This window comes from Falco naumanni, chromosome 1 (genome assembly GCF_017639655.2).
Source record: "Falco naumanni isolate bFalNau1 chromosome 1, bFalNau1.pat, whole genome shotgun sequence".
Taxonomy (NCBI): domain Eukaryota; kingdom Metazoa; phylum Chordata; class Aves; order Falconiformes; family Falconidae; genus Falco; species Falco naumanni.
Genome location: NC_054054.1, coordinates 24,882,723 through 24,907,502, shown reverse-complemented (window position 1 = coordinate 24,907,502; position 24,780 = coordinate 24,882,723). Strand labels below are relative to the sequence as shown.

At 44.1% G+C, this 24,780-nt stretch overlaps 1 protein-coding gene across 2 annotated transcripts in view; it reads left to right on the top strand.

Moving 5' to 3' along the window:
* The window catches only part of ADAMTS3 (ADAM metallopeptidase with thrombospondin type 1 motif 3), a 132,406-nt gene that overhangs the window by 97,755 nt on the left and 9,871 nt on the right, over nt 1–24,780 (top strand). For both annotated transcript variants that reach the window (XM_040586538.1, XM_040586528.1), the window contains exons 6-19: nt 8,095–8,178; nt 9,355–9,511; nt 10,697–10,802; nt 11,738–11,881; nt 13,416–13,548; nt 14,053–14,166; nt 15,273–15,418; nt 15,984–16,159; nt 17,349–17,482; nt 18,018–18,141; nt 21,591–21,671; nt 23,122–23,285; nt 23,733–23,898; nt 24,644–24,776. In XM_040586538.1, the coding sequence (XP_040442472.1) occupies nt 8,095–8,178; nt 9,355–9,511; nt 10,697–10,802; nt 11,738–11,881; nt 13,416–13,548; nt 14,053–14,166; nt 15,273–15,418; nt 15,984–16,159; nt 17,349–17,482; nt 18,018–18,141; nt 21,591–21,671; nt 23,122–23,285; nt 23,733–23,898; nt 24,644–24,776 (1,862 nt within the window). The remainder of the gene's footprint in view (nt 1–8,094; nt 8,179–9,354; nt 9,512–10,696; nt 10,803–11,737; nt 11,882–13,415; nt 13,549–14,052; nt 14,167–15,272; nt 15,419–15,983; nt 16,160–17,348; nt 17,483–18,017; nt 18,142–21,590; nt 21,672–23,121; nt 23,286–23,732; nt 23,899–24,643; nt 24,777–24,780) is intronic.

The window sequence follows — 24,780 nt, the reverse complement described above, 5'->3', positions numbered from 1 at the left end:
AGGGCCGGGGTCTAAAATCACCCACTGAAGGGAATGTTGTTCCCCTGGGGTTGTTTTGGGTAGCTCAGTGGCTTGTCCAGTACTGGGCAGTTCCTTGAAGCGACAGAATCGACATCAGTAGGGCCTGCGGCGACAGGGCAAGGGGAATGGTTTTAAACTACAAGAGGGTAGGTTTAGATTAGATATTAGGAAGAAGTTCTTCACCGTGAGGGCAGCGAGGCGCTGGCACAGGCTGCCCAGAGCAGCTGTGGGTGCCCCATCCCTGGCAGTGCTCAAGGCCAGGCTGGACGGGGCTGGGAGCAGCCTGGGCTGGTGGGAGGGGTCCCTGCCTGTGGCAGGGGTGGGAACTGGAGGGTCTTCAAAGTCTCTTCCAGCCCAAACCGTTCTGTGATGATTCTTTGGTTTTCCTGTTCTTACCTTTGCCAGGAGCACATGAGGAGTTGTAGCCTCCATCTCCCAAACCCTGCCGTAGCGTTGGTGCCTTTCCTAATCCCCAGTAAAGCATCCCTAAGAGAACTTGCAGGAGTGCAGCAGGAAAGCAAGTAGAGTGAAAACTGGCAGAGGAATGGGAAATGATGTGCAAGCAGGACTGAGAAAGCCTAACCCTGCTCCCTCTCCCCCCACTCCTCTGTTCCCACACCCTGGTTATGCCACAGAGCCAAGGCAGCCCTTCAGCAGCTCCGGGAAGAGTCTGTCAGGAGCCGGGTCCCATCTCTGTGAGGTGGTAGTGTGCCACACTGGTGTTGAGGCCACCTTTTGCAAGAGGAGAATTGGTTTTCACCACCATTTTTTTTTTTTTTTTTTTGGGGGGGGGGAGGGGGCATGTGGCACTGTTGGTGTATCTGATGCTTGGCAGCTAGCTCTTCTTTTGTGTTATGTCATCTCTCACAAAGTGGCTTTCCTCTCCTCTGCGCTACCTAAGAGAAACCCCTAACAAAGAGGTATCTTGAAGGCACTGCTTTCAGTTTAGAGGGATGTTTGGTTTTCAGCTAACAGAAGACAGAACAGTGAAACATTCGTAATGATCACTTTCAGCCAGAGGCAGCTAGTACAGTGTTGTAAGGGGACGCTTAAAAAAAGCTTGATGTTTTTAGCACTATGGTGTTGAATCTGAAATTAAAGGTCTCCTGCATTAGGCAGCTGACATTTGGTACTCCCTTGGGTGCTTACTTCAGACAGGGCTTCCCTGGATTAAAGTAACTGAGATCAGAAAGGGCACAGGTTATACACAGAGGGCATGGGGTTACACTGAGGGATTGTAAGCAGGTTTGGACTTGGCAGTATTTATATCTTTCAGTTATTTTTTTTTCCTGAGAATAAATGCAAATTAGCCAGTAGAGCGGTACTTCCATGCATCATTCATTCTCAAATTGCAAGTGGCTTTTGACAGAATTTCTCTTTTGGTGATGAGCATCAAAGTTTTGTGTGTATCACCTTCTTTCTAAATAACAATTTAGTTTGTTGTCCACATGCTGAAGTCAATGAGAGCTTTATGATTAGCTTCAGTAAGAACAGGCAGTGCCAGATATGTCTAAAAATTCTGCCAGAGGTCTCCATGCACACACACACTACCTGCAGTTCTTCATCTCTCTATCATTTGCTCTCTTTTTTTCATTTACTCCATCTAGAAATGCATAGCAAGGCATAAACACATCACTTAATTCAGAGATCTCTTGACTTTTTCTACTCTCTAACCCAATCCTTTACCTGATAGTTATTATCTGAGATAAAGGAGAAAAATCAGATCAGCGCTTATTCTTTTCTGTGCAGTTCCACATGGAAGCAAGCGCTGGTGCTGGTGGCCGACTGCAGCGTGCATACAGCAGACAGCTCATGCTGTTCTTGCGAGCAGCATTTCAGAAATGCCAGTGTCCCCTGAGTGGTGGCTTGTGGCTGTGCTAAACTGCGCAGGTAACTGGGATTGCTGAAGAATGCGAAATAGGAGTTCACGTAGTTTTGGCAACCACAGAAGGAAGTTAAATTTGAATCCAGAAAGGTTGAGGTGAAAAGTTAATTGTTCGTGTGAGTAACAAAATATTCTTGATACAGTCCTTGCAGGGAATCATTTTCTTTTTACCATGTACCTCATGAGACACGAACAATAAATCTTCATTAAAGGTGATTTCAGAATGTATTGTCTTTTTAGCTTTAAAAACATTTAACTTTTTAAACAGCCAGCCGATACACTGTCCCAAAACGCTTCCATCTTTTCTTAAACATCTGCAGCACCATCTACTGGGAGTAGAGATGTCAATACAGGGCCTGTGCAAGCTGAGGCACCGCGTCCCTGAGTACTGAGCTTTTAAAAACTGTCATAATAAAAGGGTTGCTGGAAAAGCACACGTTCAGCACCGTTCCTGCCAGTTCCTTTGCCTCTGCTCAGTGCTTTCCTGGAGGCTGCTCTGTGTTGCAGAGCCTGGACACCTACAAAAATGAAAAACAATGCAACTTCACTGAGCCAAATACTTGCTCCTCTTTATATCTCTGTTGTTCTCTGTAAAACCCTTCCCTAGATAACGGAGGCCAGCAGCATCCTGGCTTGTGTCAGACCCAGCGTGGCCAGCAAGACTAGCGTAGGGACCGTCCCCCTGCGCTGGGCACTGTGGGGCCACACGTCAAATCCTGTGTTTGGTGCTGGGCCCCTCGCTGCACGGGGGACACCGAGGGGCTGCAGCGTGTCCAGACACCAGAGCAGGGCTGGGGCACGAGTCCTATGAGAAGCGTCTGAGAGAACTGGGGGTGTTCACCTGGAGAGGAGGGGGCTCAGGGTGGATCTTACTGCCCTCTACAACTACCTGGAAGGAGGCTGTAGGGAGCTGGGGATTGATCTCATCTCCCACGTAACAAGTGACAGGACCCAGTAGGAGGCAGCCTCAAGTTGTGCCAGGGGAGGTTTAGGTTGGACATTAGGAAAAACTTCTTCACCAAAAGGGTGGTCAGACATTGGAACAGGCTGCCCAGGGAGGTGGTGGCATCACCATTCCTGGAGGTGTTTAAAAGACACATGGATGTGGTGCTTGGGGACATGGTTTAGTGGTGGGCTTGGCAGTGCTGGGTTAACGGTTGGACTCAGTTATCTTCAAGGTCTTTTCCAACCTAAACGATTCCATGATTCTATGAAAAGATGTTACAGCAGGCAGTGGGAGTCTTGCTGCTGGCCTGGCTGGGCTGTGGCTTGGGTGTTGAGCTGGAAGAGGATGAGGGGGATGATGCAGCTTGTGTTCTCTCACTTAAAATCTTTGAACTGTCATCTCTGAGCCCAGCTTTCTGTGGCAAGCAGGCATGCTTGAGTAGCACGGTTCAGAAGGAAATCTCCCCTTTATTTCCTCACATTTCAACATCACAGTGGGCACCAAGGCACGTTCTTTATGGGCAAACAGCCTGTTCTGTAGATGGTGACTTTTTTTTACAAATTTGGGAGTCATCGTTCTTGCCTCTCATCCAGTTGATGGGTTATGGCATGGAGGTGAATTGCAGGGCTTCAAGAACAGCCCAGGTCCTCTTTTTTTTTTTTTATCACAAGATAAAAGAGGCTATGGCAGCTGTTTCTCCTTCAAAGCCACCCTTCTTCACAACCCTGATTTTTTATATTTGATTTTGTCAGGCTTATAACTTTCCTTATTGTCTGTCAAAATTACTAGTAAGGGAGCTGTTTCTATAGCATACAGTCATCACATGTTCACTTATCCCATGTATCATTTTACATCAATTTTAATGTAATATTGCCCTCAGCCTGTAGTAAAGGCTAATGGCGTGTGAAGGTGTCAACAAAAGAGCACAGCTCACTCCTTGCCATTTAATCTAGTGATTCCTACCTGTGGATTGACTATTTTTTTCAAAGCTGTTTCATTTCCAGTGATGTGAACAGTAGAGCAGCTAACAGAATTAATCATCAAATTCTGAATTACTCAACATTCCTTCACTGTAGAACACTAATGAAGAAACTGCATTTTGCCCCATGCGAGTAAGATGTGGAAATTTAAGTAATTTGATCAAGGCATAAACAGAAGGTCATTGAGACTGTACAGTCCCCAAAACCCAGAGAGAGCCAAATGAAGCATTTGATGTAAGTGGAGAGGAGCTTGCTGTGATGAGCAGAGGGAAACATCAGCAAAGAAACTTCTGTAACCTTACTCCATCAGTTCAGTTACTCTTAAATCATTTCTGTTGAAATATCCTATTAATTTAAAAAAGTGTTCAAAGACCATAGATTCTAAGAGAAGGAAATGAAGAGCTGGTAATCAAGGTAATGCTGTTATCATATAGCGCTTCTCATCAAAAAATACCAAAGGAGGCCACTACGGGCAGGAAAGCAAACTCAGTCTGGGTCCGCCAGTACTAAGAACAGAAGAAGGGCAGAGTCCAGGTTCCTCGTGTCTCTTTGTGTGCCCACCCAGCAGCAGCCATCCCTCCCAGTCCTCCTGCAGCTGAAAGACAGAAGGGACCACTTACGCTGGCAGATCTGGGAGCTGGTCTGGGGAGATTATGGTGATGGGTGAGGCTTTGCTGGGCAAATGGTTTTACCCCCTGCCAAGTCATTTGAGACCTCGGCCCTCGGCAGGGCCACAGGTTGCCTTGAATTAGCTTGCAGCCCCTGCCTGGGCACTGTGGAGGTAGGGTCGGCGAGCACTGGTGGGTGACCCTGATGGGGGAATTGCACTGGGCCTGTGCAAAACCAGCGGTGCATCTGCAGCTTGCCATATGTCCCAAGCTGGAAAGGCCAACTACTGAGAGGCCATACTGCAGGAGGTGCTCAGGGGGACCATCCAGCGCAACTTGGAGAGCTATGGGTGACTGCGGGTCAAGAGGCAGCAATTTCTGTGACAGGTGAGAATCCAGCCACTTTTCCTTTAGGGAGGAGGTCTGGCTCGAAGGTGCCTTAGATTCCACCATTGTTGTCTTATGTCAGTTTGGGAGTGTGGGTTCACCCATGACATTCCTACTGCGTACAGGTGGGTGGGTTTCATACAGAAGCACTGAAGTCCCTTGGTTAGCATTTACCTCCCTTTCCAGTGCTCCTTACTGCAGTCTTTCAGTTCAGTTGCCAGGTGCATTTTTTTTGTCTGTTTGAACAATTTTTTATCCATTCAGTAAATAGATACTTCTCCACTTTGTCTGCAGAGTCTCACGGTTGTCATCACTGTCCCAGCAAGAGAGTACTGACTGATTCCTTCCCGTGCATATTGCTATTGGATTTCCTCTAACCCCTTTTTACTTTTAAATACTACAGCAGAGGCTATGTGGACAGTTGGCCATCTGTAGTACATTCCACCAGCTCAGATCAGAAAAATCAGGCTTACTGGGGTGTGATTTATATATGTGTTTTGTACCGGTATCTTGGAATGTAATTTCTTTTGCCATCGTAAGCACAGTGTCGTGCAGTTACAGCAGTTGGAAAGTGCTGCAGTCCACGCTGATGTTTTCAGCACTTTTTTTAGCTTTGGGTCCTTCTGGTGAGGCTAAAAGTTCTAAGATTTCCTGTGTTTCAGTCACAAGAGTACATACGAGCTTGTTCCTCGTGGGAATCCTGTAGTGCAGCCCTCCAAAGCAATCCACAGAGAATGGGGTAAAAACCAGTGTCACAGAGAAATCTTAAAGATGACTTGAATCTTGAGGTCAGTTCCAGGATCCTTTTTGTCTCTAGGAAAGTCACTCCTGGAAGGCTTATTGTTTCTTGGCACAATGGAAATCATGAGCATTTTTTCTGACACAAACCATTGTGGGGAGCAATGCTGTTGCATTAATGGGAAGAAAATATGAGGTGCATAATTGAACTTTGGAATAATTGCTTCACAAGACGGGCAGTCTGAGTTATGTACCCACCTCTGTAAAACTGTCCTGCTGACAGTTCTCTGTTCTCAGCTGGTCCTAAAAGGGAATGCATTTTTAAAAACCGTGGGCTAAGATTGTTGTGCCAGGTCCCACAGTCTGGACAACTCAGAATGACCTTTCTTCCCTGAGGGGAAGGGGAAGTTCTGTTTAGCCTGACCTAAAAAAAAAAAAAACACCAAAGAACACCATAAACCAACCTCTAAATCCTATTCAAATATACCAGCCTCTGAACAGTGGTATTCATTTTTCACCAATTACCCATAATATAATAGTAATTTCATTTTTAGGGGAATGAGTAACTTCACTGATGATCTTCAGATGTTTTAGCCCCGTAATTTATACTCTGGTGGCAGGGCATTTCTCACCTTCCCAGACACAAGGAATGTCCTCAGGAAGAACAATTTTTGAGCCATCTGCATGATTCTGGTTTTTAAACTTCAATTCTACAAACACTCTAAAAAGAGTCACTTTTTATACAAAGTGACCACGTAATTCTAATTTATCTCTGAAAAGTAGGGCAGCAGTCTTAGTTGCTTCTAAAAAAAAAAAAAAAAAAGCAACTCTTCAAAACAAAACCCACCATGAAGTATTTCAGTTGTTCAGTGAGCAGTGGAACTGCAGCGTTACTCGGGATTTCTGTCTCGTGGTGGGGCTCTCTAATGGTGCATAAGCTCCTCTGGTGCTGGGAGCACTCTCCAGGCTCCTGTACATGTGTGCAATAAAGCATATGCAGTCCTGCCTTCCTTGTGCGTAGTAGTAAGACTGTTACTTCTAATCACCAGCTTATTTTCACAAAACTTCTGGATACTGAATTTCTTTGAGGTCTTTATTGTTTTGCAAAGGTTGCTGGAAAGTGGTAAATGGGGCCAAAATGTATTGGGGCCTTAGAACTGACAGAAGGGGGTGACTGTCTAATCTTTGTTGCCTTTGGAAATGGGGCTGAAAACACTTGAATCAAAATTCTGCCTTTAAATGACACATAGGGATCTCACTGGAGACCTCTGCAGACCTAGTCTGGTGCAACGCTGTGGACTGGTTTATAAGGACTCCCTCTGGGCTTCCAAGTTTGCTCTTTCCTGTGTGTTTTCTGCAGTCCTGGAGGACGAGAGTTTTGAGGTCTCAGGAGGTTGTCTTACAGATGGGTGTTTTCTCAGGCCAGCACTTGTTCATAACATAGTAAGTCTTTCCAGACTGCATAAACTTGACATGCTTTCATGCAGCTGAAACTTTTTTCTGATGGAACACGCTGACTTGCAGAAATCAAGTATATTTGGAGATATCATTATCCTGTAAGGTATACTACAGTGTTTAGGTCTCTGGCAATGCTCTTGACTTTAAAACTTTCAGATGAAATTTTCCAAAGCATTTCTGGGATTTGGAAGCACTTCTCCCATTAATTTTCAGGTTGATTTAGAATCAAGAGTACTATTCACATCTGTAAAGCTAAACGCATGCCTACATGTGTACAGAAATGGAGCCTGGTTGTTCATGTCGTTGTCTGAATATTCTGCCTTCCCAACCCAGAGCTTCAGAATACAAAAATGGCTTTAAGTCAAATCCTCATGTATTTTCCAAGAACAAGCCTACGCTGAAGCTAACGGCACATTTTCTTGAGTGAGAGCTACTGGCAGCAGAGCATCTTTTATGAAATGAACAAAAATATGTTCGCCCGCTTTCCCCACTAAAATACACATCCCATGTGTTTAAACTGATTGAAGTGAGACAAATGGTTGATGAAACAACTAGGAACAGAATCTGGAATTCATCCGCAGTTGGAGTGGCCAGATGGCATAGCAGAGATGGCCACATGGGTTTCTCTGTTGTTAAAGCAAACTCTATCTGCTTTTAAATCCCTCAGTGAACTTGAACATGCCGCTGTAACTTCGCTTTCAGGAATAACCTCGTTTCCCTCATTGTGTTTATCAAATGAGTGAAATCAAGCAGTGAGATAAGTATTTCCAAGGTTTGAACTTCAAGTCTTGTTCTTCCCCAGTCACCTTTTCTGTTGGCTTTGATCCAGAGGCTGTTAAACTTGAGAAGAGTCTTGACATGTACCTCAGAAAGTTCTATGTGAGGGAGTATGTGATGATGGGAAGCTTAGTCTGCATTTCTCACTGCATGGAGATGATTTGAGACGTGAATCCTCTTTTGAGAAGACTGTAGTGGTGTAAGCACTTGAAATAACATATATGTCGCCTTGGAAGTCCCTTGGTACAATCAGCTTTTTTTCTTTTTAATTTTTCCTCTTTTTTTCCTCCCCAGGTGAATGAAATTTACCACGATGAATCCCTGGGTGTTCACATAAATGTGGTGCTGGTCCGAATGATCATGTTAGGATATGCAAAGGTAAGCAAGTTTCGGAACCAGTTCTTCACCTTCATCTTCTATGTAGTTACAGTCTGTATGAATCACATGCAGGATTGTGGAAACAGAAGTCTACTGGAAAGCTAGTCCAGAGAACTGCTTTCCCTGCTTGGCGTGTGCTAAATGTGCTTGTGCCCTCATTCCTGAGGCTGACCATGAGCATCCCTCAGCCTGCTCAGGCTTGCAGCCTAAATTCTTGCCCTTGTGAATCCTTCCTTAATCGGGAATTAAACCAGTTTAGTAGAAGCAGTCATCCTGGGTGACCAACATGGCTTGCTGATGCACCCCCTCCAAGCAGTCTGCTAGGGCAACTATCTCCTTTTCTCATTTTGTGTACACCCCTTTTACCAGATTACAACACACTCCTCCACTTTGTACCCCAGGTAGTACTTGTAACAGTACATTGATTTTACTGGTAAAATACATTCAGAGATTTTTGAAACAAATACTTGTTAAAATGTTCAGGATGAGAGGAAAGTGCTAATGCTGTTTAGGGTTTGACAAAGATCCTATCCCATTTAACTCAGACACTGAATTTAGGCAAGTCAAAAGATCAGTGTGATGTTTGTCCTGGAATTAAATTTACTAAGCTTGTAGGCACACACTGTAGTAGACGTCCAACAGATCCAGATGTGTAATCTGTGCTCGTTGGTACACGTTTGCTGGCATTACAGTGTTTCTACCATTTGAGACATTGTCCTATGTATTGATATTATTCACTGCCTCCACACCATCTGCATGTGCCACTGCATGCTCATTCATCTCAGCTGAGGCACTTTGTCCTCTGGCAGTCCAGAATCTGAGCAAGTTCCAACAAAAGAAAGAAAAATGGCCTTATTTGATCCTAACATCAAGTGGTCTGTTCCTCCTGCCTGTTACAGGCTATATGCAGAAAGGCAGTTATTTTCACAGATGATGTGAACACTCATTAAACTGCCTTAAAAAAACGTAAAAAACTAAAGATGTACTATTACACATGCATGGTCAGTGCTAGTGTGCACGTTTTCTGTTCTGGTAGGAGAGAAGGCTGTCATGACAGTGATAACTCCTCTCTTAGGAAGAGAGAAATGGGAACCTGGGTAGTGGTCCAAGAAAATCCAAACTTGTCAGAATTTTCTACCTTTAGGAGCTCCTGGGTCTAATGTGTTGTTCTTTCAGTCCATTAGCTTGATTGAAAGGGGAAATCCCTCGAGAAGCTTGGAGAACGTTTGCCGCTGGGCGTATCAGCAGCAGAAGTCGGACCCCAATCACTCTGAGCATCACGATCATGCCATCTTCTTAACCAGGCAAGATTTTGGGCCCGCTGGTATGCAAGGTAATGCAGCTGACCAGGAGCAAAACTATCGGGACTTGGAAATAGGAGAACAGCGGAATTGCATTGTTAGGTGATCCTGAGACAATAAGCAATGTAGGCCTTGATTCAGCAGATACTTAAGGAAGTGTTCAATTTTAAAGATGTATTGAAACCTGGTGCTGTTGGGGAAGGCATGTACGCTCCTCAGACCTCCCGGTTCCCTGTTCTGGCTTTAGAAAAGGCTCATGTGGACAGGCTGAGCATGTAGTCATTACTGTGTCGTGCAAAGAAAGTTCTTCCTCCCATTCATTTTCTGTACTTTTTAAAAAGCGAGTAGACCTTGCCATGGGAGTCCTTGCCATTTATGTCTAACTGTAGCAGATTAGACTTCTTATTTGAGAAATATAAGTAAATAGCGATTTATTTTCTTCAAACACCAGGTGTTTGTGCGTGTGTCTGCAGGGATCACTAGGAATGCTCAATATACTTTGCATTCAACTTTGCTTTTGTTTTATTGCATCGTTCACTGTACATTGCTTTTTATAGATGGCATACCAGCTGCTTTGATACCTGCATTAGTCTTCATGACTAGGGAACTAACGATAATGGGAAGTAAATTCACAACGCATGATTTATGTCAGTGCAGATAAAGAAAGGTCTGGGTGAGACCGTGTTTTGGCTGTCCAGCTGGAGATGTCTTAAGGATTTGTGTGCAGTACCTCCATGGTCCCTTCACCTTTCAAGGGGAGAGAAAGGTCTCAGTTCTCTTTCAGGTCTGGGCTGGCATGCCTGGATTGAAACTGGTTAGGTGGAGCTGTTAGGCAGACTTCCCTGTCGTCAGAAAGATTTTAGCTTTTACTGAGGAAAAGATGTGCAGTATGCACCAGGCAGTGTGTCAATGAAGGTACTAATGCGCACACATGCAAAAAATCCCAGCCTATGACGCTACCTTTTAATTCAAGAAGAATCTTGTGCATCTTTGGTGATAAAAGTGAAAGTGCCCGAAGTAACACAGATGCCTGTGGAATTAATCCCAGTATGTCAGAGCCATTTACTCTGTTTGACAGCAATTGCAGAGACAGAGAAAAAATGGACTATCAAAAGAAAAGAATCCTAGGTTCTTCTCAGGTAGTAAGTTTAGGGGGGGGTGTCTTGTTTAAAATAAATGTAATGGGCAAAAGAATGAGACATGATTTCTCTCCATAGGGTATGCTCCTGTTACTGGCATGTGTCACCCGGTCCGAAGCTGTACTCTCAACCATGAGGACGGGTTTTCATCAGCTTTTGTTGTTGCTCATGAAACTGGTCATGTGTAAGTCTTAACTTTTACAATTAGATCACCAGCAAAATACAGTGCTGTGTCTCCTGCTTGCTTCCAATGGTTTAATTTTAATAGCTATATGAAAGCTATGCTGATTTTATTTCCATCCCCTTGGAATGCATCAGTGGTTTAAGCAATGAAGAGATAAGTGGGGGAAGAAAGGAGGGGGAAGAGAGAGGGGGAACTTGTTTTCTCTAGGGTGATGCAGAGGTCAGTAAGAAACCTGGAAGGCCCAGGCAGTGGAGACAGTAGCTTGTCAAGCATCCTTAACTTCTTTCTTCTCATCGACCGAACATGCTGATTTGTTAGATTTGGCATCTCTTCAAGAATGATAAAATAGATAGAATGTTAGGGTGGGAGTAAAGATTAAGAAAAGTTCTCCCTGTTAGCTGTCTGGATGAATTAATGACAAGCACTAAGGATCTGATTTTTGTCATCCTTGAGTAGTGCAGGCTACTTGTTCAGTTCACCAGGAGGGATTTAGCCCAACTGGAGATGACCAGGTCACTTGGAGATGTAACGTGCTAACAGTGTTAGCTCTTTGGATATGCACCATGATAACTCTGTTAGCTCAGTTCAAATAGCTGCTTTTGATAAATGCGTACACAAATGTGAGCAACTGAATGTCGGAATGAACAGCTCCCTAATGAGCAGAGTTGTTTACCTTCATCCAAAGCATATAAAGTTGTCATCATCTAGTTAGTTCATTCCTGGTACAAACAAATAGAACAAAGTATAAATTAAAAAGTATTCAGAGTGTCCTTAGGTTCTGACATCAAAGATCAGTTTGAAATGCAGGTGATATCTGTAGAACGCAAAGAACAATTTCATGGTTGTGTGCGCATGGAAAATTGTTTTCTTTACAGTTGTATTACCTGTGGAAGAGTGGGAACTGCCTGGGCTCTGACGCTGGTTCTTTGTTACAGGCTGGGAATGGAGCACGATGGTCAAGGGAACAGATGTGGGGATGAGACAGCCATGGGGAGTGTTATGGCTCCCTTGGTGCAGGCTGCCTTTCATCGTTACCACTGGTCCAGATGCAGCGGCCAAGAACTCAAAAGATACATACAGTAAGGACCCGTCAGTGCTCGGCGGTAGTTGTCATACTGAAGGAAGCAGAAGCCTTTGCAGTTCCTGGGATGCGGGGCCAGTGTGCTGCCTGCTGCCCTCCGCTAGACGGCGAAGGGAAGAGAAGAGGCAATCCCGGCATGAAGGGGCGAGCACAAGTGTCATAAACAGGACCCCCAATTGTGGAAGCCCTTTTTCTAAATGCAGCAGTACTGGGGCCTCACAGGAGTGGGATCCCCCAGGGTGGCCTGCCCTCTGCCTCCCAGCAGGGTTCAGCCTTCGGAGGCATCCCGGTAGGCTCCTCTGTGCTTCCTTGCAGCCCCGGCGAGATACTACTGCCTGCACGGCTGGCCTGCTCCAAGGGAGCCGTTTCCCCCTCACCCTTTTTACCATACTCTCTTTCTCCTTCAAATCAATATCAGAAAAGCTATAACCCAGGAATGATGCTTCCTTGCTTAGGGCTGTACTCCAAGCCCATCACATCCTCAGGAGAGGAATGGTAGCAGGAGGCTTTCAGGCAGAATTTATGTTAGGTAACTGGTGCTTTCTCTAGGTTTTTGATTTCTCTCGGAGTTCTGCTGGGGAACGGGCAGGGTGAAGCCCTAAACTCAGAAAATGAACTAGCAAAAGTTGTGGAAGAGAGAAGGCAGCATGCGTCTGAATGAGGGAGAAAAGGAGAACAGATCTCTTACTGTGCTGGCTCTAGTCTCCCTCCATGGAAGTACCTCTCCATCCTGTTCTTACTCAGGCTTTCTTCTCCATGGCTCACAGCTGGGTTAGCCAGTCAAAACTGATTGAAAACTTAATGCGTTGACCCAAATTTCCTGTAGAAGAAACCCTATTTGTAACGTAAAGCATAAAACGGCAATGGACTGAGACCTTAGAGCTTCAAGTGAAATAGCCAGTGTAGAAGGAGCAGCCTGCCAGTATCACATCAGAATTAAACAGGAATGAGAAAAAAGCGAGCCTTATTCTTGCTCTTTGCCTAGGGCAGGGCTTCATCCCTGTTGATACAGTAGATGTCAGGTAAGAAGGCTTTGTTCTCAGACCACTGCCCTGTTCCAAAAAGCTCCATAAAACCAGTGGAAGGACTCTGCCTACAAGGGGCTTTGCGTCCAGCCCTGTATTAGGCATCATACTTCAGGCCGAAGCACATGGAGGCGTTGCCCTTTGGCTCTGAGAGTGGAGCAGTGTTTATTTCCTATTTCTGGTGACAGGAAAGTAAAGTGCACATTTCACATGTGTCGCTAGGGCAGGGAAGGGTTGGAGATGCCTCTCCAGAGTCTCCACTAAATGCAGGGATTTTGCTGTAGGATCTTCCCGTCCGCTGCTCAGTCCCGCTGCACTAGGCAGTATTCCTTCAGAAGGGACTGTCGGTGCTTTGGGGAGCAATAACTATGTGAACAGGACAGAAAACAGGTTGTAGGAAAGGAGTATTGCCTTACTAAGAGTAAGTACTTTGACCTCCCTAATCAAAAAACCAAATCACTACATCTTCTTATGACTTTTTTTTTTTTTCTGTGTTTCTTTCCACAGCTCTTACGACTGTCTCCTTGACGATCCTTTTGAACATGACTGGCCCAAGCTTCCTGAACTGCCAGGCATCAACTATTCCATGGATGAACAGTGCCGCTTTGATTTTGGTGTTGGCTATAAAATGTGCACAGCGGTATGTTCAAGGCAGTCATTGCAAAGACAAAACATTCATTCATCAAGTTGGTGCCTGGCCTTATTTAAGAGCTGCAATATATGCATTTTGCTCCTAATTGAAGAGCAGTTAATGGAGTAGTTTAAACAGATCTATAAAGAGGAGAGAGATATTTATGGGTGAAACCCAGTCAGCTGGGTCATTTGGGTTAATGGTCAAATGGATGGCAGCACTGTCCATACGACACAGAACTGTGGTAGTGATCCTAAGGAAGAACGGAAAAAAAACCCTCATTTTCTTCCCATTTCTGGGTGTCTTTTTTCCTCTTCACACCAGCTCAAGGACGCAGGGAATAAGAACTGCCCTTTGCTTTCTGAAGATACTTTTGCCTTTTTCTTTTTGAAGATACTGTACTTACTGCTAGCCCTGTGCGTGAGATGAATTGACGGGGTGGGTTGAATCCTTATCTGAAAACTATTAATAATCTAATGTTGCATTTCATCACATAAATGTGCTGCATTTCAGTTCCGAACCTTTGACCCATGCAAGCAGTTGTGGTGCAGCCATCCAGATAACCCGTATTTCTGTAAGACTAAGAAAGGACCTCCACTTGATGGGACAGAATGTGCCCCTGGAAAAGTGAGTATTGTGTTTTCACTATGTTTGTATTGAAAAAAAAAAAACAAAACAAAACCCAAGCTGCATTCGTTTGGGTTGAAGGGCACAGAGGACAAGAGGGAATTGCCCAGCATCCCCTGGCAGGAGCCTGAGGAAGGGAGAAGAGGGAGGTGTGCTTTACCCCTGTGATATCCTGTGAACAGTACAAGGCTTACCCCAGTGCAGAGTAAATTTTGGATGTAGAAACCCCAGTTGAGGTGTAACCCATTCTCAGCTTCTTCTGTGGCCTTTTTGTTACGTTTTTTGGATTCTTGTCTCATCTGCAAAGTGTCCATAGAGCGTCTTTGGGAATCCATGGTAGCAGATAATGCTGTTACTGTAGGACTGCTTAGTGCTTGTGGTCCAGACATCCTGTGGCTAAATGTTTGTGTAGGCTTGGGATTAGCTCTTTATTTTTCCCTTTTAATACCCCATTAGTGGATGTCCTGCTACTGATTCATTTTTCATTATAAAATTACACACAAATAAATGTTTGTTTAGCAAATTCAATGTATTTTGAGATACAGGAGAGCCAGTTATACCATCTGAGTATGTCCTAGCCAGCAGCAAAACAACACCCTGCCCACTGACTAGCCCTCTGTCCCAGCCTATTTGCATAAGTGATATTTGGCCACTTGGGGGGGGACACTTGGGGGAACCCAAAAAACCCCAGCCGATCCTCAACAAAAACTTTATCCTGCTAATATGCAGAATATTAAAATTCCCTCAAAAAGGTGGTAGTGACTAAGACTCAAATGAAGCAAAACTTACTTAAGTGAAGAGGAGGGTGGAACGTATTGAGTTTCACGTCTCTTCCCGTGGAAGTGTTCAGGCTCAGGTTCAGCAGAGCTGCCCGCCATTCATGGGGCGGGCTGCCTTCGGGGAGGATGGTCAGGTGCTCTTGGGCCCGAAGTACATCGGCCCTCACCCGCTTTGTCCCCCAGAAAGTCTCTGCTTGCAGCCGGTTCTCTACGACATCCCTTCACCTGTGAGCTCACCTCTGTGTGCTTCTGATATTACTGCAATTCTGCGTTTGGTTTGGGTTTTGTTTCTGTTCTCATCTCTTGTCCTTGCCCGATTTCTCTCAGTGGTGCTATAAAGGTCACTGCATGTGGAAGAACGCTAACCAGCTGAAGCAGGATGGCAACTGGGGACCCTGGACAAAGTTCGGCTCCTGCTCACGGACCTGTGGAACTGGAGTTCGCTTTCGGACACGCCAGTGCAACAATCCAATGTAGGTCTTTTGGCTGGCTGGTATTCCCAGTCAGCTGGGAATTGTTACAGCTGTCAGTTTAAATGATATTTGCATTTTGGATGGAGTCCGCCAAAACTCATGTTCTGTTCAAGCCCCTTGAAATACAGCTTTTTGCAGGGAGCCAGCATCATTTTTGGAGAGTCCAGTTATTTCCAGGGGAAAGCCTATGGAAAACTATCCCAATGATATAGCTGATGTATGAGAAAGTGAAAAGTGTGTGAGCTCAGCAGGCTGTAGGATAAACCTAGATAATTTCTCATTGTAAACCGACTGCTGGCAGCATGTGTGTGCACATATATTACTTCTGAATTTCAGCAGATGCCTTGGGGATGCACGGGCAAGCGCTGAGGTTGTACTGCAAGTGTGTATCTGCACTGTAACTGCAGTGTAACTGCTCTGTTTCCACTTCTGTCACTTCACACACCTTTTTTTTGCAAAATTGTCTCTTAAATTAGAGTGTGAAATTTCCCGGAACACAGATGAAGAATCCCCAGAGCTAGTGGCCAGAGGGTTTTAGAATCTCTTGGATGTTTTCTCCTCGCAGGCCCGTCAATGGAGGTGAGGACTGCGCTGGTGTCAATTTTGAGTTCCAGCTTTGCAATACAGAGGAGTGTCCGAAGCACTTTGAGGACTTCAGAGCGCAGCAATGCCAGCAACGCAATTCCCACTTTGAGTATCAGAACAGCAAGCACCACTGGCTGCCATATGAACACCCTGACTGTAAGTTCTGTTATTTGCCTTTATTAGAAGTCAGGCCTGGAATCTCCCACAGCTTGTGGGGGTCTTGTTCATCAGCTGTGCAGAAAGCAGGAATAAGCAGGGGGTGAGATGAAAAATCAGGAAGAAAGGATGGCTCCTGAAGGAAAGAACAGGTGCCCTGTGAGACAGCTGTCATTTCCCCAACCCTAGGCCAGCTAGCCTCTCCTGGCTTCATCCTCCTCTTGGTGAAGAGGTGATGCAGCAAGAGGCTTGAGGCTCCCAGCTCCTGCTGCAGAATAGCCGGTGGGTGATCACAGTGTGGGGTGCGCTGTGCTGTTGAGCTCTGGCTGGCTGCTGTTGGGGCAAAGAGTGGAAAGCTGTTGGTTGGGCTGTGAAGAACCCTTCCTGCACTCTCTGTTGCACAGCTCTTCATCTGCCTGAGTGCCAAGGGTCAACATCTGATGGTAGCCGCTGGAAGCATTAACATGTTTTTCTAATGGCACTACTTGAGAGGTCCTTCATAGTGTTTCCCCACTCTTCCTATTCCCCCACTCTTTTTATTTTCCCACACTTTTGTAGATCCATCTGCCTTGGCCTGATTCTGTCAGTCTTTGCTACTGACATTAATTCAACCCAGTAATTAACCTTGAGTGACAAGGACAGCTTGGAGCACAAAGACAGATTCCTAGTTCACTGAAAGGTGTTGCAGAGTTGCTGGCATTTTTTCCTCAGGGATCTCCTGAGATACCCTTTACACGGATGGCTAAGGAGTTAGACATTAACCAAGAAATACATGTTCAGCCAGCATTTTCAGAAAAGGATAAAGACAGATTAAATCCTCCGTGCTTTTCACCTGGCTTGTGCACCATCTTCTCATAGACTCATTTTTCTGCTGTCATGTTTCTGCGTCCTTGTGATTTTGTAAACTCAACCCTGTTGCCAGTAGGATCAGAATGAAAGCTGCTGTTGAGAACACAGTCTTCGGAGCCTCTTTAGAGGGGAACTGGCTTCTGTGAGAAGGTCTGAAAGTGACAGGCCAGGCCTGTAATTCACAGAAAAGCAAATCAGTTGCCTTTTTCCCCACAGCTGTCTGTTAAAGGTCCTTTCTATCTCTGTTGTGTTCTCTTCACTCCTTTAGTGGGATAATTTTCTGAAGCATATCTGGATTGCTGTTAATTTATACAGTTCCTCCTCTCTCCTTGCTACACAGCTAATAAGAGATGTCACCTGTACTGCCAATCAAAAGAAACCGGGGATGTTGCTTATATGAAACAGCTGGCGCATGATGGGACTCGCTGTTCCTATAAAGATCCCTACAGCATTTGCGTCCGTGGAGAATGTGTGGTGAGTGACAGCTTCCCAGGGTCACCGCTGAGTTTGAGCTGTGCCGTGTTACAGAACAACCTTGGTTAGTCAGTCAGAACGATGCAGAGATAAGGCTTTGCAGATGTTTCTGAATTATATATTTGCCACATCATATTCCTCATAATTCCTTGAGATTTAAATGAAATCAGAGCAATGGCACAGATCTGTTGCATGGAAATACTCCGCTTCTCTTTAACTGATGGTTTCATTTGTGTCTTTTTGCACTTAGTTTCATGTCTGAAAAGAATTCTATTTTTCTGTCTTCCCTATCTTTCTTAGTCCTGAAGTACAGTGAATATAAAGCAAGAATCACTTCCTATTTTGCACATGAAAGCCATTATCCAGCACCAGATTTGCAAGTAATTTGTATTTCAATAAAATAGGTCAGCGTTGGATGGTAATTCCCTCGATGCATGGATTCTGTGATGGCCTCCCACCATAACTAAACTGACAAACAATGACCAAGCCTTCTCTTTTGGTGTTTTGTTTTTTCTCCTGGCTCTTCGTTCTGCAGAAAGTGGGTTGTGACAAGGAAATCGGCTCTAACAAGGTTGAAGATAAGTGTGGCGTCTGCGGTGGGGATAACTCTCATTGCCGAACTGTGAAGGGAACCTTTACCCGCACTCCCAAAAAGCTTGGTAGGAATAGTATTTTGGATATAGCTTCTGTTGTCTCCGGTGTTTCTGTTGTACTTACTGCTTTTGCAGACCAGCAATGCAACCTACTTAAAGGTAGCAAAGTGCAAGCTGTGAGCTGATGTGCAAGAATAGTTTAGTCCCTGACTTTTCACAAGTTTTTCCTCTCAAACCTGAACTCTAGTTTTTTCAATGGAAGTCTGAATGTCTGTACATATGAAATAAGCATATTGATCTTCATGCCAATTTTTTTTTATTATGCTTTCTCACAAATTACAACCCTTCAGTCAAACAAACAAATTAAAAATCAATTCAGCTGAATTCTGAACCAAATATAAAAATGTTTTGGCAGGAGTCCTCATTTCTCATACCCTTTGCATTGCATGACTGAGGTCCAGTGGAACACAGGATAGCGTTCTCCTCGCTCAGAACTAAGAGTGACCTGGTTAAAATTTTCAGACTGCGCTCTGGGGTGTTTTGCAACACATCTCATATCAATAATAATTCAAGTTCTCCTTGGTCTTCTTCAGAAATTTCTACTTCATCAGTTATTTGCTAAGCCAGGGCAGTACTACCTTGTACATTTTGCTGTGACTATCTGGTATTTTAAGGCTCCCCTGTATTGCTTCCCCGCCCCCAGCCCCAAGTCTGGGGACTACTCAGGGAAATATTTCTCCTGTATGACTAGGAACAGTTATTTCAGAAGTATTTGTCAGCTAGAAAAAAGTGTTTTAAGACAGAACAGAGAAAGGCTGAGGGACAGCCAACCTGAATATCTGCGTTAACAGTTTAGAAGCTAGTAACTGCTGCCATGAAGCAAGCTTTACTGCAGCATTAATAATTACATGTGGACAGTGAGCAGCCAATCTAAACTTGGACAGAGATAAGTTAGTGTGCGACTCTAAATAAAATACATAAAATATTCTGCTGAAAAAAGACTTACTAATTATTACAAGCCAATTGGAAAAGTTTACTTATTGTAATTACCAAATGACAGTAGAAAGCCTTTCTGAAAGGCATGGCTCCCTGGAGGCTGATGGATTGGACACGGAATAATGAAAGACTCCTTCAAACTTCGGGAGCATTGGACTTAAGACTATGACTTTCAGCCTCAGATATAAGCCTGCGTATTTCTGGAGCTGGCAGCTGCTGTGCTTTTCTTAAAAAAAACAATCAGCAGAAATATGAGCTTGGCCTTCTAAAAGCATTTCTGATTTTTTCACTCAGAAAATGATTGGAATTTTGGGGGCAGAGAAGATAGTCGAGTCACAGCTTTGGATCCAGTCCAATAAGAGCTTTCTCTAACGAGTCTGGCTTCTGTTGCCTACACCAATGGTTTACAGCCTGTAGCTCGTGGTCCCCATGCTGCTGGAGCCTGCGGTTTGGCTTACTCCCTGGGGGATTAAGAGGGCAACCAAGAGGCCAGCAGCCACCAAAATATGCTACCAACCCCACCACGTTCTGGCTCAGCACTTGTGCCTGTGGGCCACTGAGAGCCACCACCTTGTCTGATGGTGTGATGCTGTGCGATCCGGTGTTTGCACGGCATTTTCAGCATCTGGAAAGCATGGCAATGCAGGGACAGAGCGCGCCAGGCGATAGCTCAGGGCAGACTGCTGTTAACCAGCCCCTTCTGTGCAGATGTTTATGAAAGTGATAGAAGTGTTTATGAAATGCTTATTGTTTTACCATAACTTTGGCAATCCTAGTCATTAAAAAGACTAATTGACCTCTTCCAACAGGAAAACATTTAAGCAAGAGGTGCCAAAAAGAATTCAAGTTTCTGGAAAATGAAATCTGCAAGTATCCAACTTAAAATCACCTACCTGAATTTTTACTGGTCTGACTTTCATTGACTATTAACATTTGCTAGATGTGTCTTAGTCCTGCTTTAAAGGCATTGGAACACAGAAGTAATTTATCCTTTACCCTTGTAAAGACCATCTGGCTGACAAACATAGTCAATGAAATAACAAGACTTGTCTCCCATAGCACTAATCACAGACGTTCTATTTAAGGGAAGACAAGAGGAGCATTTACATTGCCCAAAGGAGCTCGCAATATTTCCCTTTCTGAAACAAAGGAGTCTAAAAATATGCTGGGTAAGTGTCAAGTGCTTGTAGAAAGCGAGGCATCCATGGCAACTCGAGAGTTCTTGCCACAGTTCTCATCTCCACTTAGACATTGATAGATAATGCCAAATCAGGCAAAAGCTCTATGTTTCATATGCTCAAAAGACAATCAATGATAAGATTGGCAGATGCTGTTTGCGTAGTCACTCATCAGCCGAGACCATGATTTTACACATTCCCAACTCTTCCTTTTCTTCACATAGGTTTTCCAAGGAGCTGTAGTGTGTCAGGTGGATGACAAACTACCAATGTAGCCATTAGTCCCAGGATCCCCAGGGTGAAGCAGAATTACTTAAATGCTACATCTTGTGCTTGCAATGCATGAATAATAAAGCTGTTGTCATGTCTACGCTGCTTCTCTAGCAGGGCTGGATTACTTGGGAGGTTTGCATAGCACAGTACAAACCAGAGAAACTTACTTGGCTCTTAAAAAAGGGATCTACAGAGATACATCATCGTTAAATCTGCAGTTGTTTAACAGAATGTAATAGAAATATGAAAATACCATGCACTCAGAGTGCTTATGATGCTCTTGATTAAAACTTGATATAGAAGTACCTGTTGACAGGTCTCTAGGAGAGATTTTAGTCTTCCTAATGACAATGCTTACTTAATGTTACACTAATTATCTGCAGTTTGGACTGATAAATAACTGAAATCTAAAATAGGAATAATTTTCTTTGGAAACAACTTTTTACTTTTAGCTGTAGAGAGCTGATTTCAGCCCTTTCACTTAAGGAGCAGCAATTTAATTGATGCATTTTACATTCACAGTTGTAAATAGTTTGGGTTAACTTCCATAGAGATGAGCCTTTTTGGATGTGTAGCGACAATATGCTCTGTACTACGCCCACCTTTCTCCAGTCTTTGATGTCTCAGGAGTAAATAGACACACTCGAGATATTAACATCTAATGTGACAGTAAGTAAACTCAAATATAACAGCCTGGCTGATGAGTGATTTGGAAAAAATAATCAGGGAGACTTCTGGTTTTCCCCCCTCATTATGCTGAGGAACATAAGAAACATATTTTTTGCCTGAATTGTTAATTGATATGGCTGATAGCAGTGTAGCTAGTCAAGTGACAAATAGATTTGTAACTGGTTTCTCTTCTCTCCCTGAAAGAGAAGAAACACAAGGAGGTCCCATCAAATACGTTACAAAACTATTTGCTCAGTTTCTTTTTGACACTGCTTCTCAGTTGGTGACGGATGCCGCCTTCTGCAAGTAGGAGCTAGATCACATAGGGCGCTCCTAACCATGGCTATTACTTTTTCTTTCCATCTGTGCTTTCTCCATTGACTACTACACATGCCAAAGGGTACCTTAAGATGTTTGATATCCCTCCTGGTGCTCGACATGTGTTTATCCAAGAAGACGAGGCTTCTCCTCACTTTCTTGGTAAGTGTTTCTCTCCTCAGGTTTGGCTTTGAGGCATGATGAGAAGCATGGGGCAGTCATGCGGTAGAACCTGAGAAATGAGATAACCAAATTAGTGTTTTGGGTGAATATGTGCATTCAAAATTGCATGTTAAGGACTGAGTCCTACAGCATAAGCTCAGCAAACATTTACTTCTCATTTGCGGTTTTTCAAAATATTAAACTGATCCCAATTTGCATGTTTACTAATGCAAGATCATAATCACTCACATTTAAATGGGCACTGCCAGAGTGAAAAATGGTGTATTTTATTATGTGAATCAAATCCAGTGTCTTTAAGCATCATTTGCTGCAGATCATAAGCGACAGCTAATTTAATGTAAAGAAGTTTGGGGAACTTGTGATATAGTTGCAGTCCATTTCATTTCAGATTTTCCTCGTGGAGGACAGTTCATACTGTTGTCAATCAATTTGTATCTTACCTCTTACCACTTTCTAATGCTCAGTGGGTTTTATCTCACAGGAGAAGGGTTAAATATGTGGATTTTAACAGCCTTTTAATCAGCTCCTCCTGTACTAGGGATAGTGACTCTCAGAGAAGCATAGCTCTGCTTTGGCAGCAAGTGGCTTCATGAAGCTACTCACTAGGTGCTGCAGAGCTCCTGCATTTGGATTACTATAATCACAGGAACTTGTAAGACTTGTGCATAGGTGGAAGGGGTTTTTATCGTGTTTTATGGTGCATTGGAAAAAGGTGTACAAAAGAAAAAATTAGTCTATCTTTCAGATTTCTAATGTATTGGCTTCCAGTTGAAACCTCACAGTAAGAATCCCCACGCTGTGTGAGTTTTAAGATGTGGTGCAGGAACCCAAACCCAAGTAGTTTCCCAGGGGTTTAAATGCCCCGGCTCTTTGCTTACTGATTTTAGCATCTGATACGTACATCTGCATGCAAAAGAAATGAAAATGTGTGGAAAAGTTGTCATTTTTGTAATCTGAGGAAAATAAGAAATGCACTTAAAGTCTGAGTTGTCTGTTGTAGGCATTGCCAGTAATACTGATTCTGGTCTTGGGCAAATAGGGAGGACAGGTGAGTCTCAAGACTTGATCTAAGTTCCTTGCTACCACCCGTGCTTCTTGGGAACAAAGCTAGTATGGGAAATGCACACATTTACGTGGGAAGAGGTGCTTCAGGCTGCCTCTAGTTCTGTATCTAATTGCCGTGGATAAAGAAGTAGAAAATCAAAGCAAATACACAAATGCATCTGTCAGCCAACTGGAATTCGGAGGCTGCATGAGGTGCCCTTGGAGGGCCTTTCTCTGAGCCAGAGTATCTACAGCACTTGCTAGCGTGGTGGGGTTTTTTTGCAAAAGGCAGTTCTATAATATATCCCATTAAGTTTCATGTAAGCCACGGTGATTGCTGATGCTGCACAGGAGGCACGACTGGCACTGTTTTCAATCCTTTTAGCGATTAAGAACCAGGCAACAGGACACTATATCCTGAATGGGAAAGGGGAGGAGGCCAGATCCCGATCTTTCATCGACCTGGGCGTGGAGTGGGAGTACAACATAGAAGACGACATCGAAACTCTCCACACTGACGGGCCCCTGCATGACGCAGTGGTTGTGCTGGTAGGTTACATGCTGAGCAGTGGGAATACGGTGGGTTCATCATTTATGAGAAGTGCATAGCCAGTGTGGGGCTGCATTGTTGGACACGAGTGGGACACTTTCAGTGGACCAGAAAAGGGCATTGCATGTCAAACCATGTCTGACACCGGCCTTACTCTTTAGCTGAGTAACTGATGTGGCCACACCATCCTTTCATCCTAGGTGTTGGTGTCGTGCTTGGCCAGCTTTGAATGCTAACCTAGAAACCTATCTCAATGTCAGCGGCTCTGTGTTGATCTTACCACTCTTTGTGCTAATTGTAACAATAAAAGCCAGTTTTTTCCCTCCTATGAGTTAACTAGCAGTTTCCATGTTTCCCCTAAGAGCCAAGCCTTGGTTTCTTTACTTTGCAAAGGAAAAAGTAATAGCTCTGATTTTGTACCACTGTTTGCATTTGATTATTAATAGATCATTCCTCGGGAGAATGACACGAGATCTAGCCTGACTTACAAATACATCATTCACGAGGATTCAGTACCAACTATCAACAGCAACAACGTCCTCCAGGAAGAAATAGATACTTTTGAGTGGGCATTAAAGAGTTGGTCACAGTGCTCCAAACCCTGTGGTGGAGGTAAACAGATGATGTGACACCTTCTAGTAATAATGACAAATTACCAAAAGCGGAAAAGTAAAAGGTGGGGGAAGTGAATGCTGTAGAAACCTTGGCCTCCCCATTTTTTTTAAAAGCAGTTCTTTATTTAGGGTGCCCGAGCTTAAAATATGAGTGCCTGTTTATTCAAAAGAGTCACACTTCCACCCTTGAAAAAAAAAAAAAAGTCCTTTGTAGGTGTTTACATTCAGTACCCAAAGCTACTTTGGAAGTACAGACTCAGGTGTTTATGCTACTGAGCGTTCCCTTTTGGTATGGACATTACTCTGACACAAAGAGCGGGGAATGCAAATGTCAAAATAACTTTTAAGTCTTACATACATCAGTCGAGCAGGTGATGTGTTCTGGTAGCAGAAGCACTAAAATGACACTTGGGTTCCTTCCCAGGTAGCTGGTGACCTGCTGCTTGATGGTAAGGAGGTAATTTCTCCCCTGTTTGTACCATGGTTTGTGTGTGATGCAGAGGTGGGACTGAGAGGTCATAACTGTCCCTTCTGGCCTTAAAAACCTCACGCGGTGTCATGTTATAAATAGCACCCACAGACCACTGCGCAGCAACCTCATGCCTGCCAGCTGAGCAAATTGTGAACACGTTTAAATACTTCGTAAATGTCTATCATGTAAAACCATTTACTAGGCCATAAAACTTAAACCAAAAACTGTAACAAGGACCTTGTTTTCCTAATTTTTCCAAAATATTTTCCAGGGTTCCAGTACACCAAATATGGGTGCCGCAGGAAAAGTGATAACAAAATGGTTCATCGCAGCTTCTGTGAAGCCAGCAAAAAGCCAAAGCCCATTCGTAGAATGTGCAATCTTCAAGAGTGCACACAGCCTCTGTAA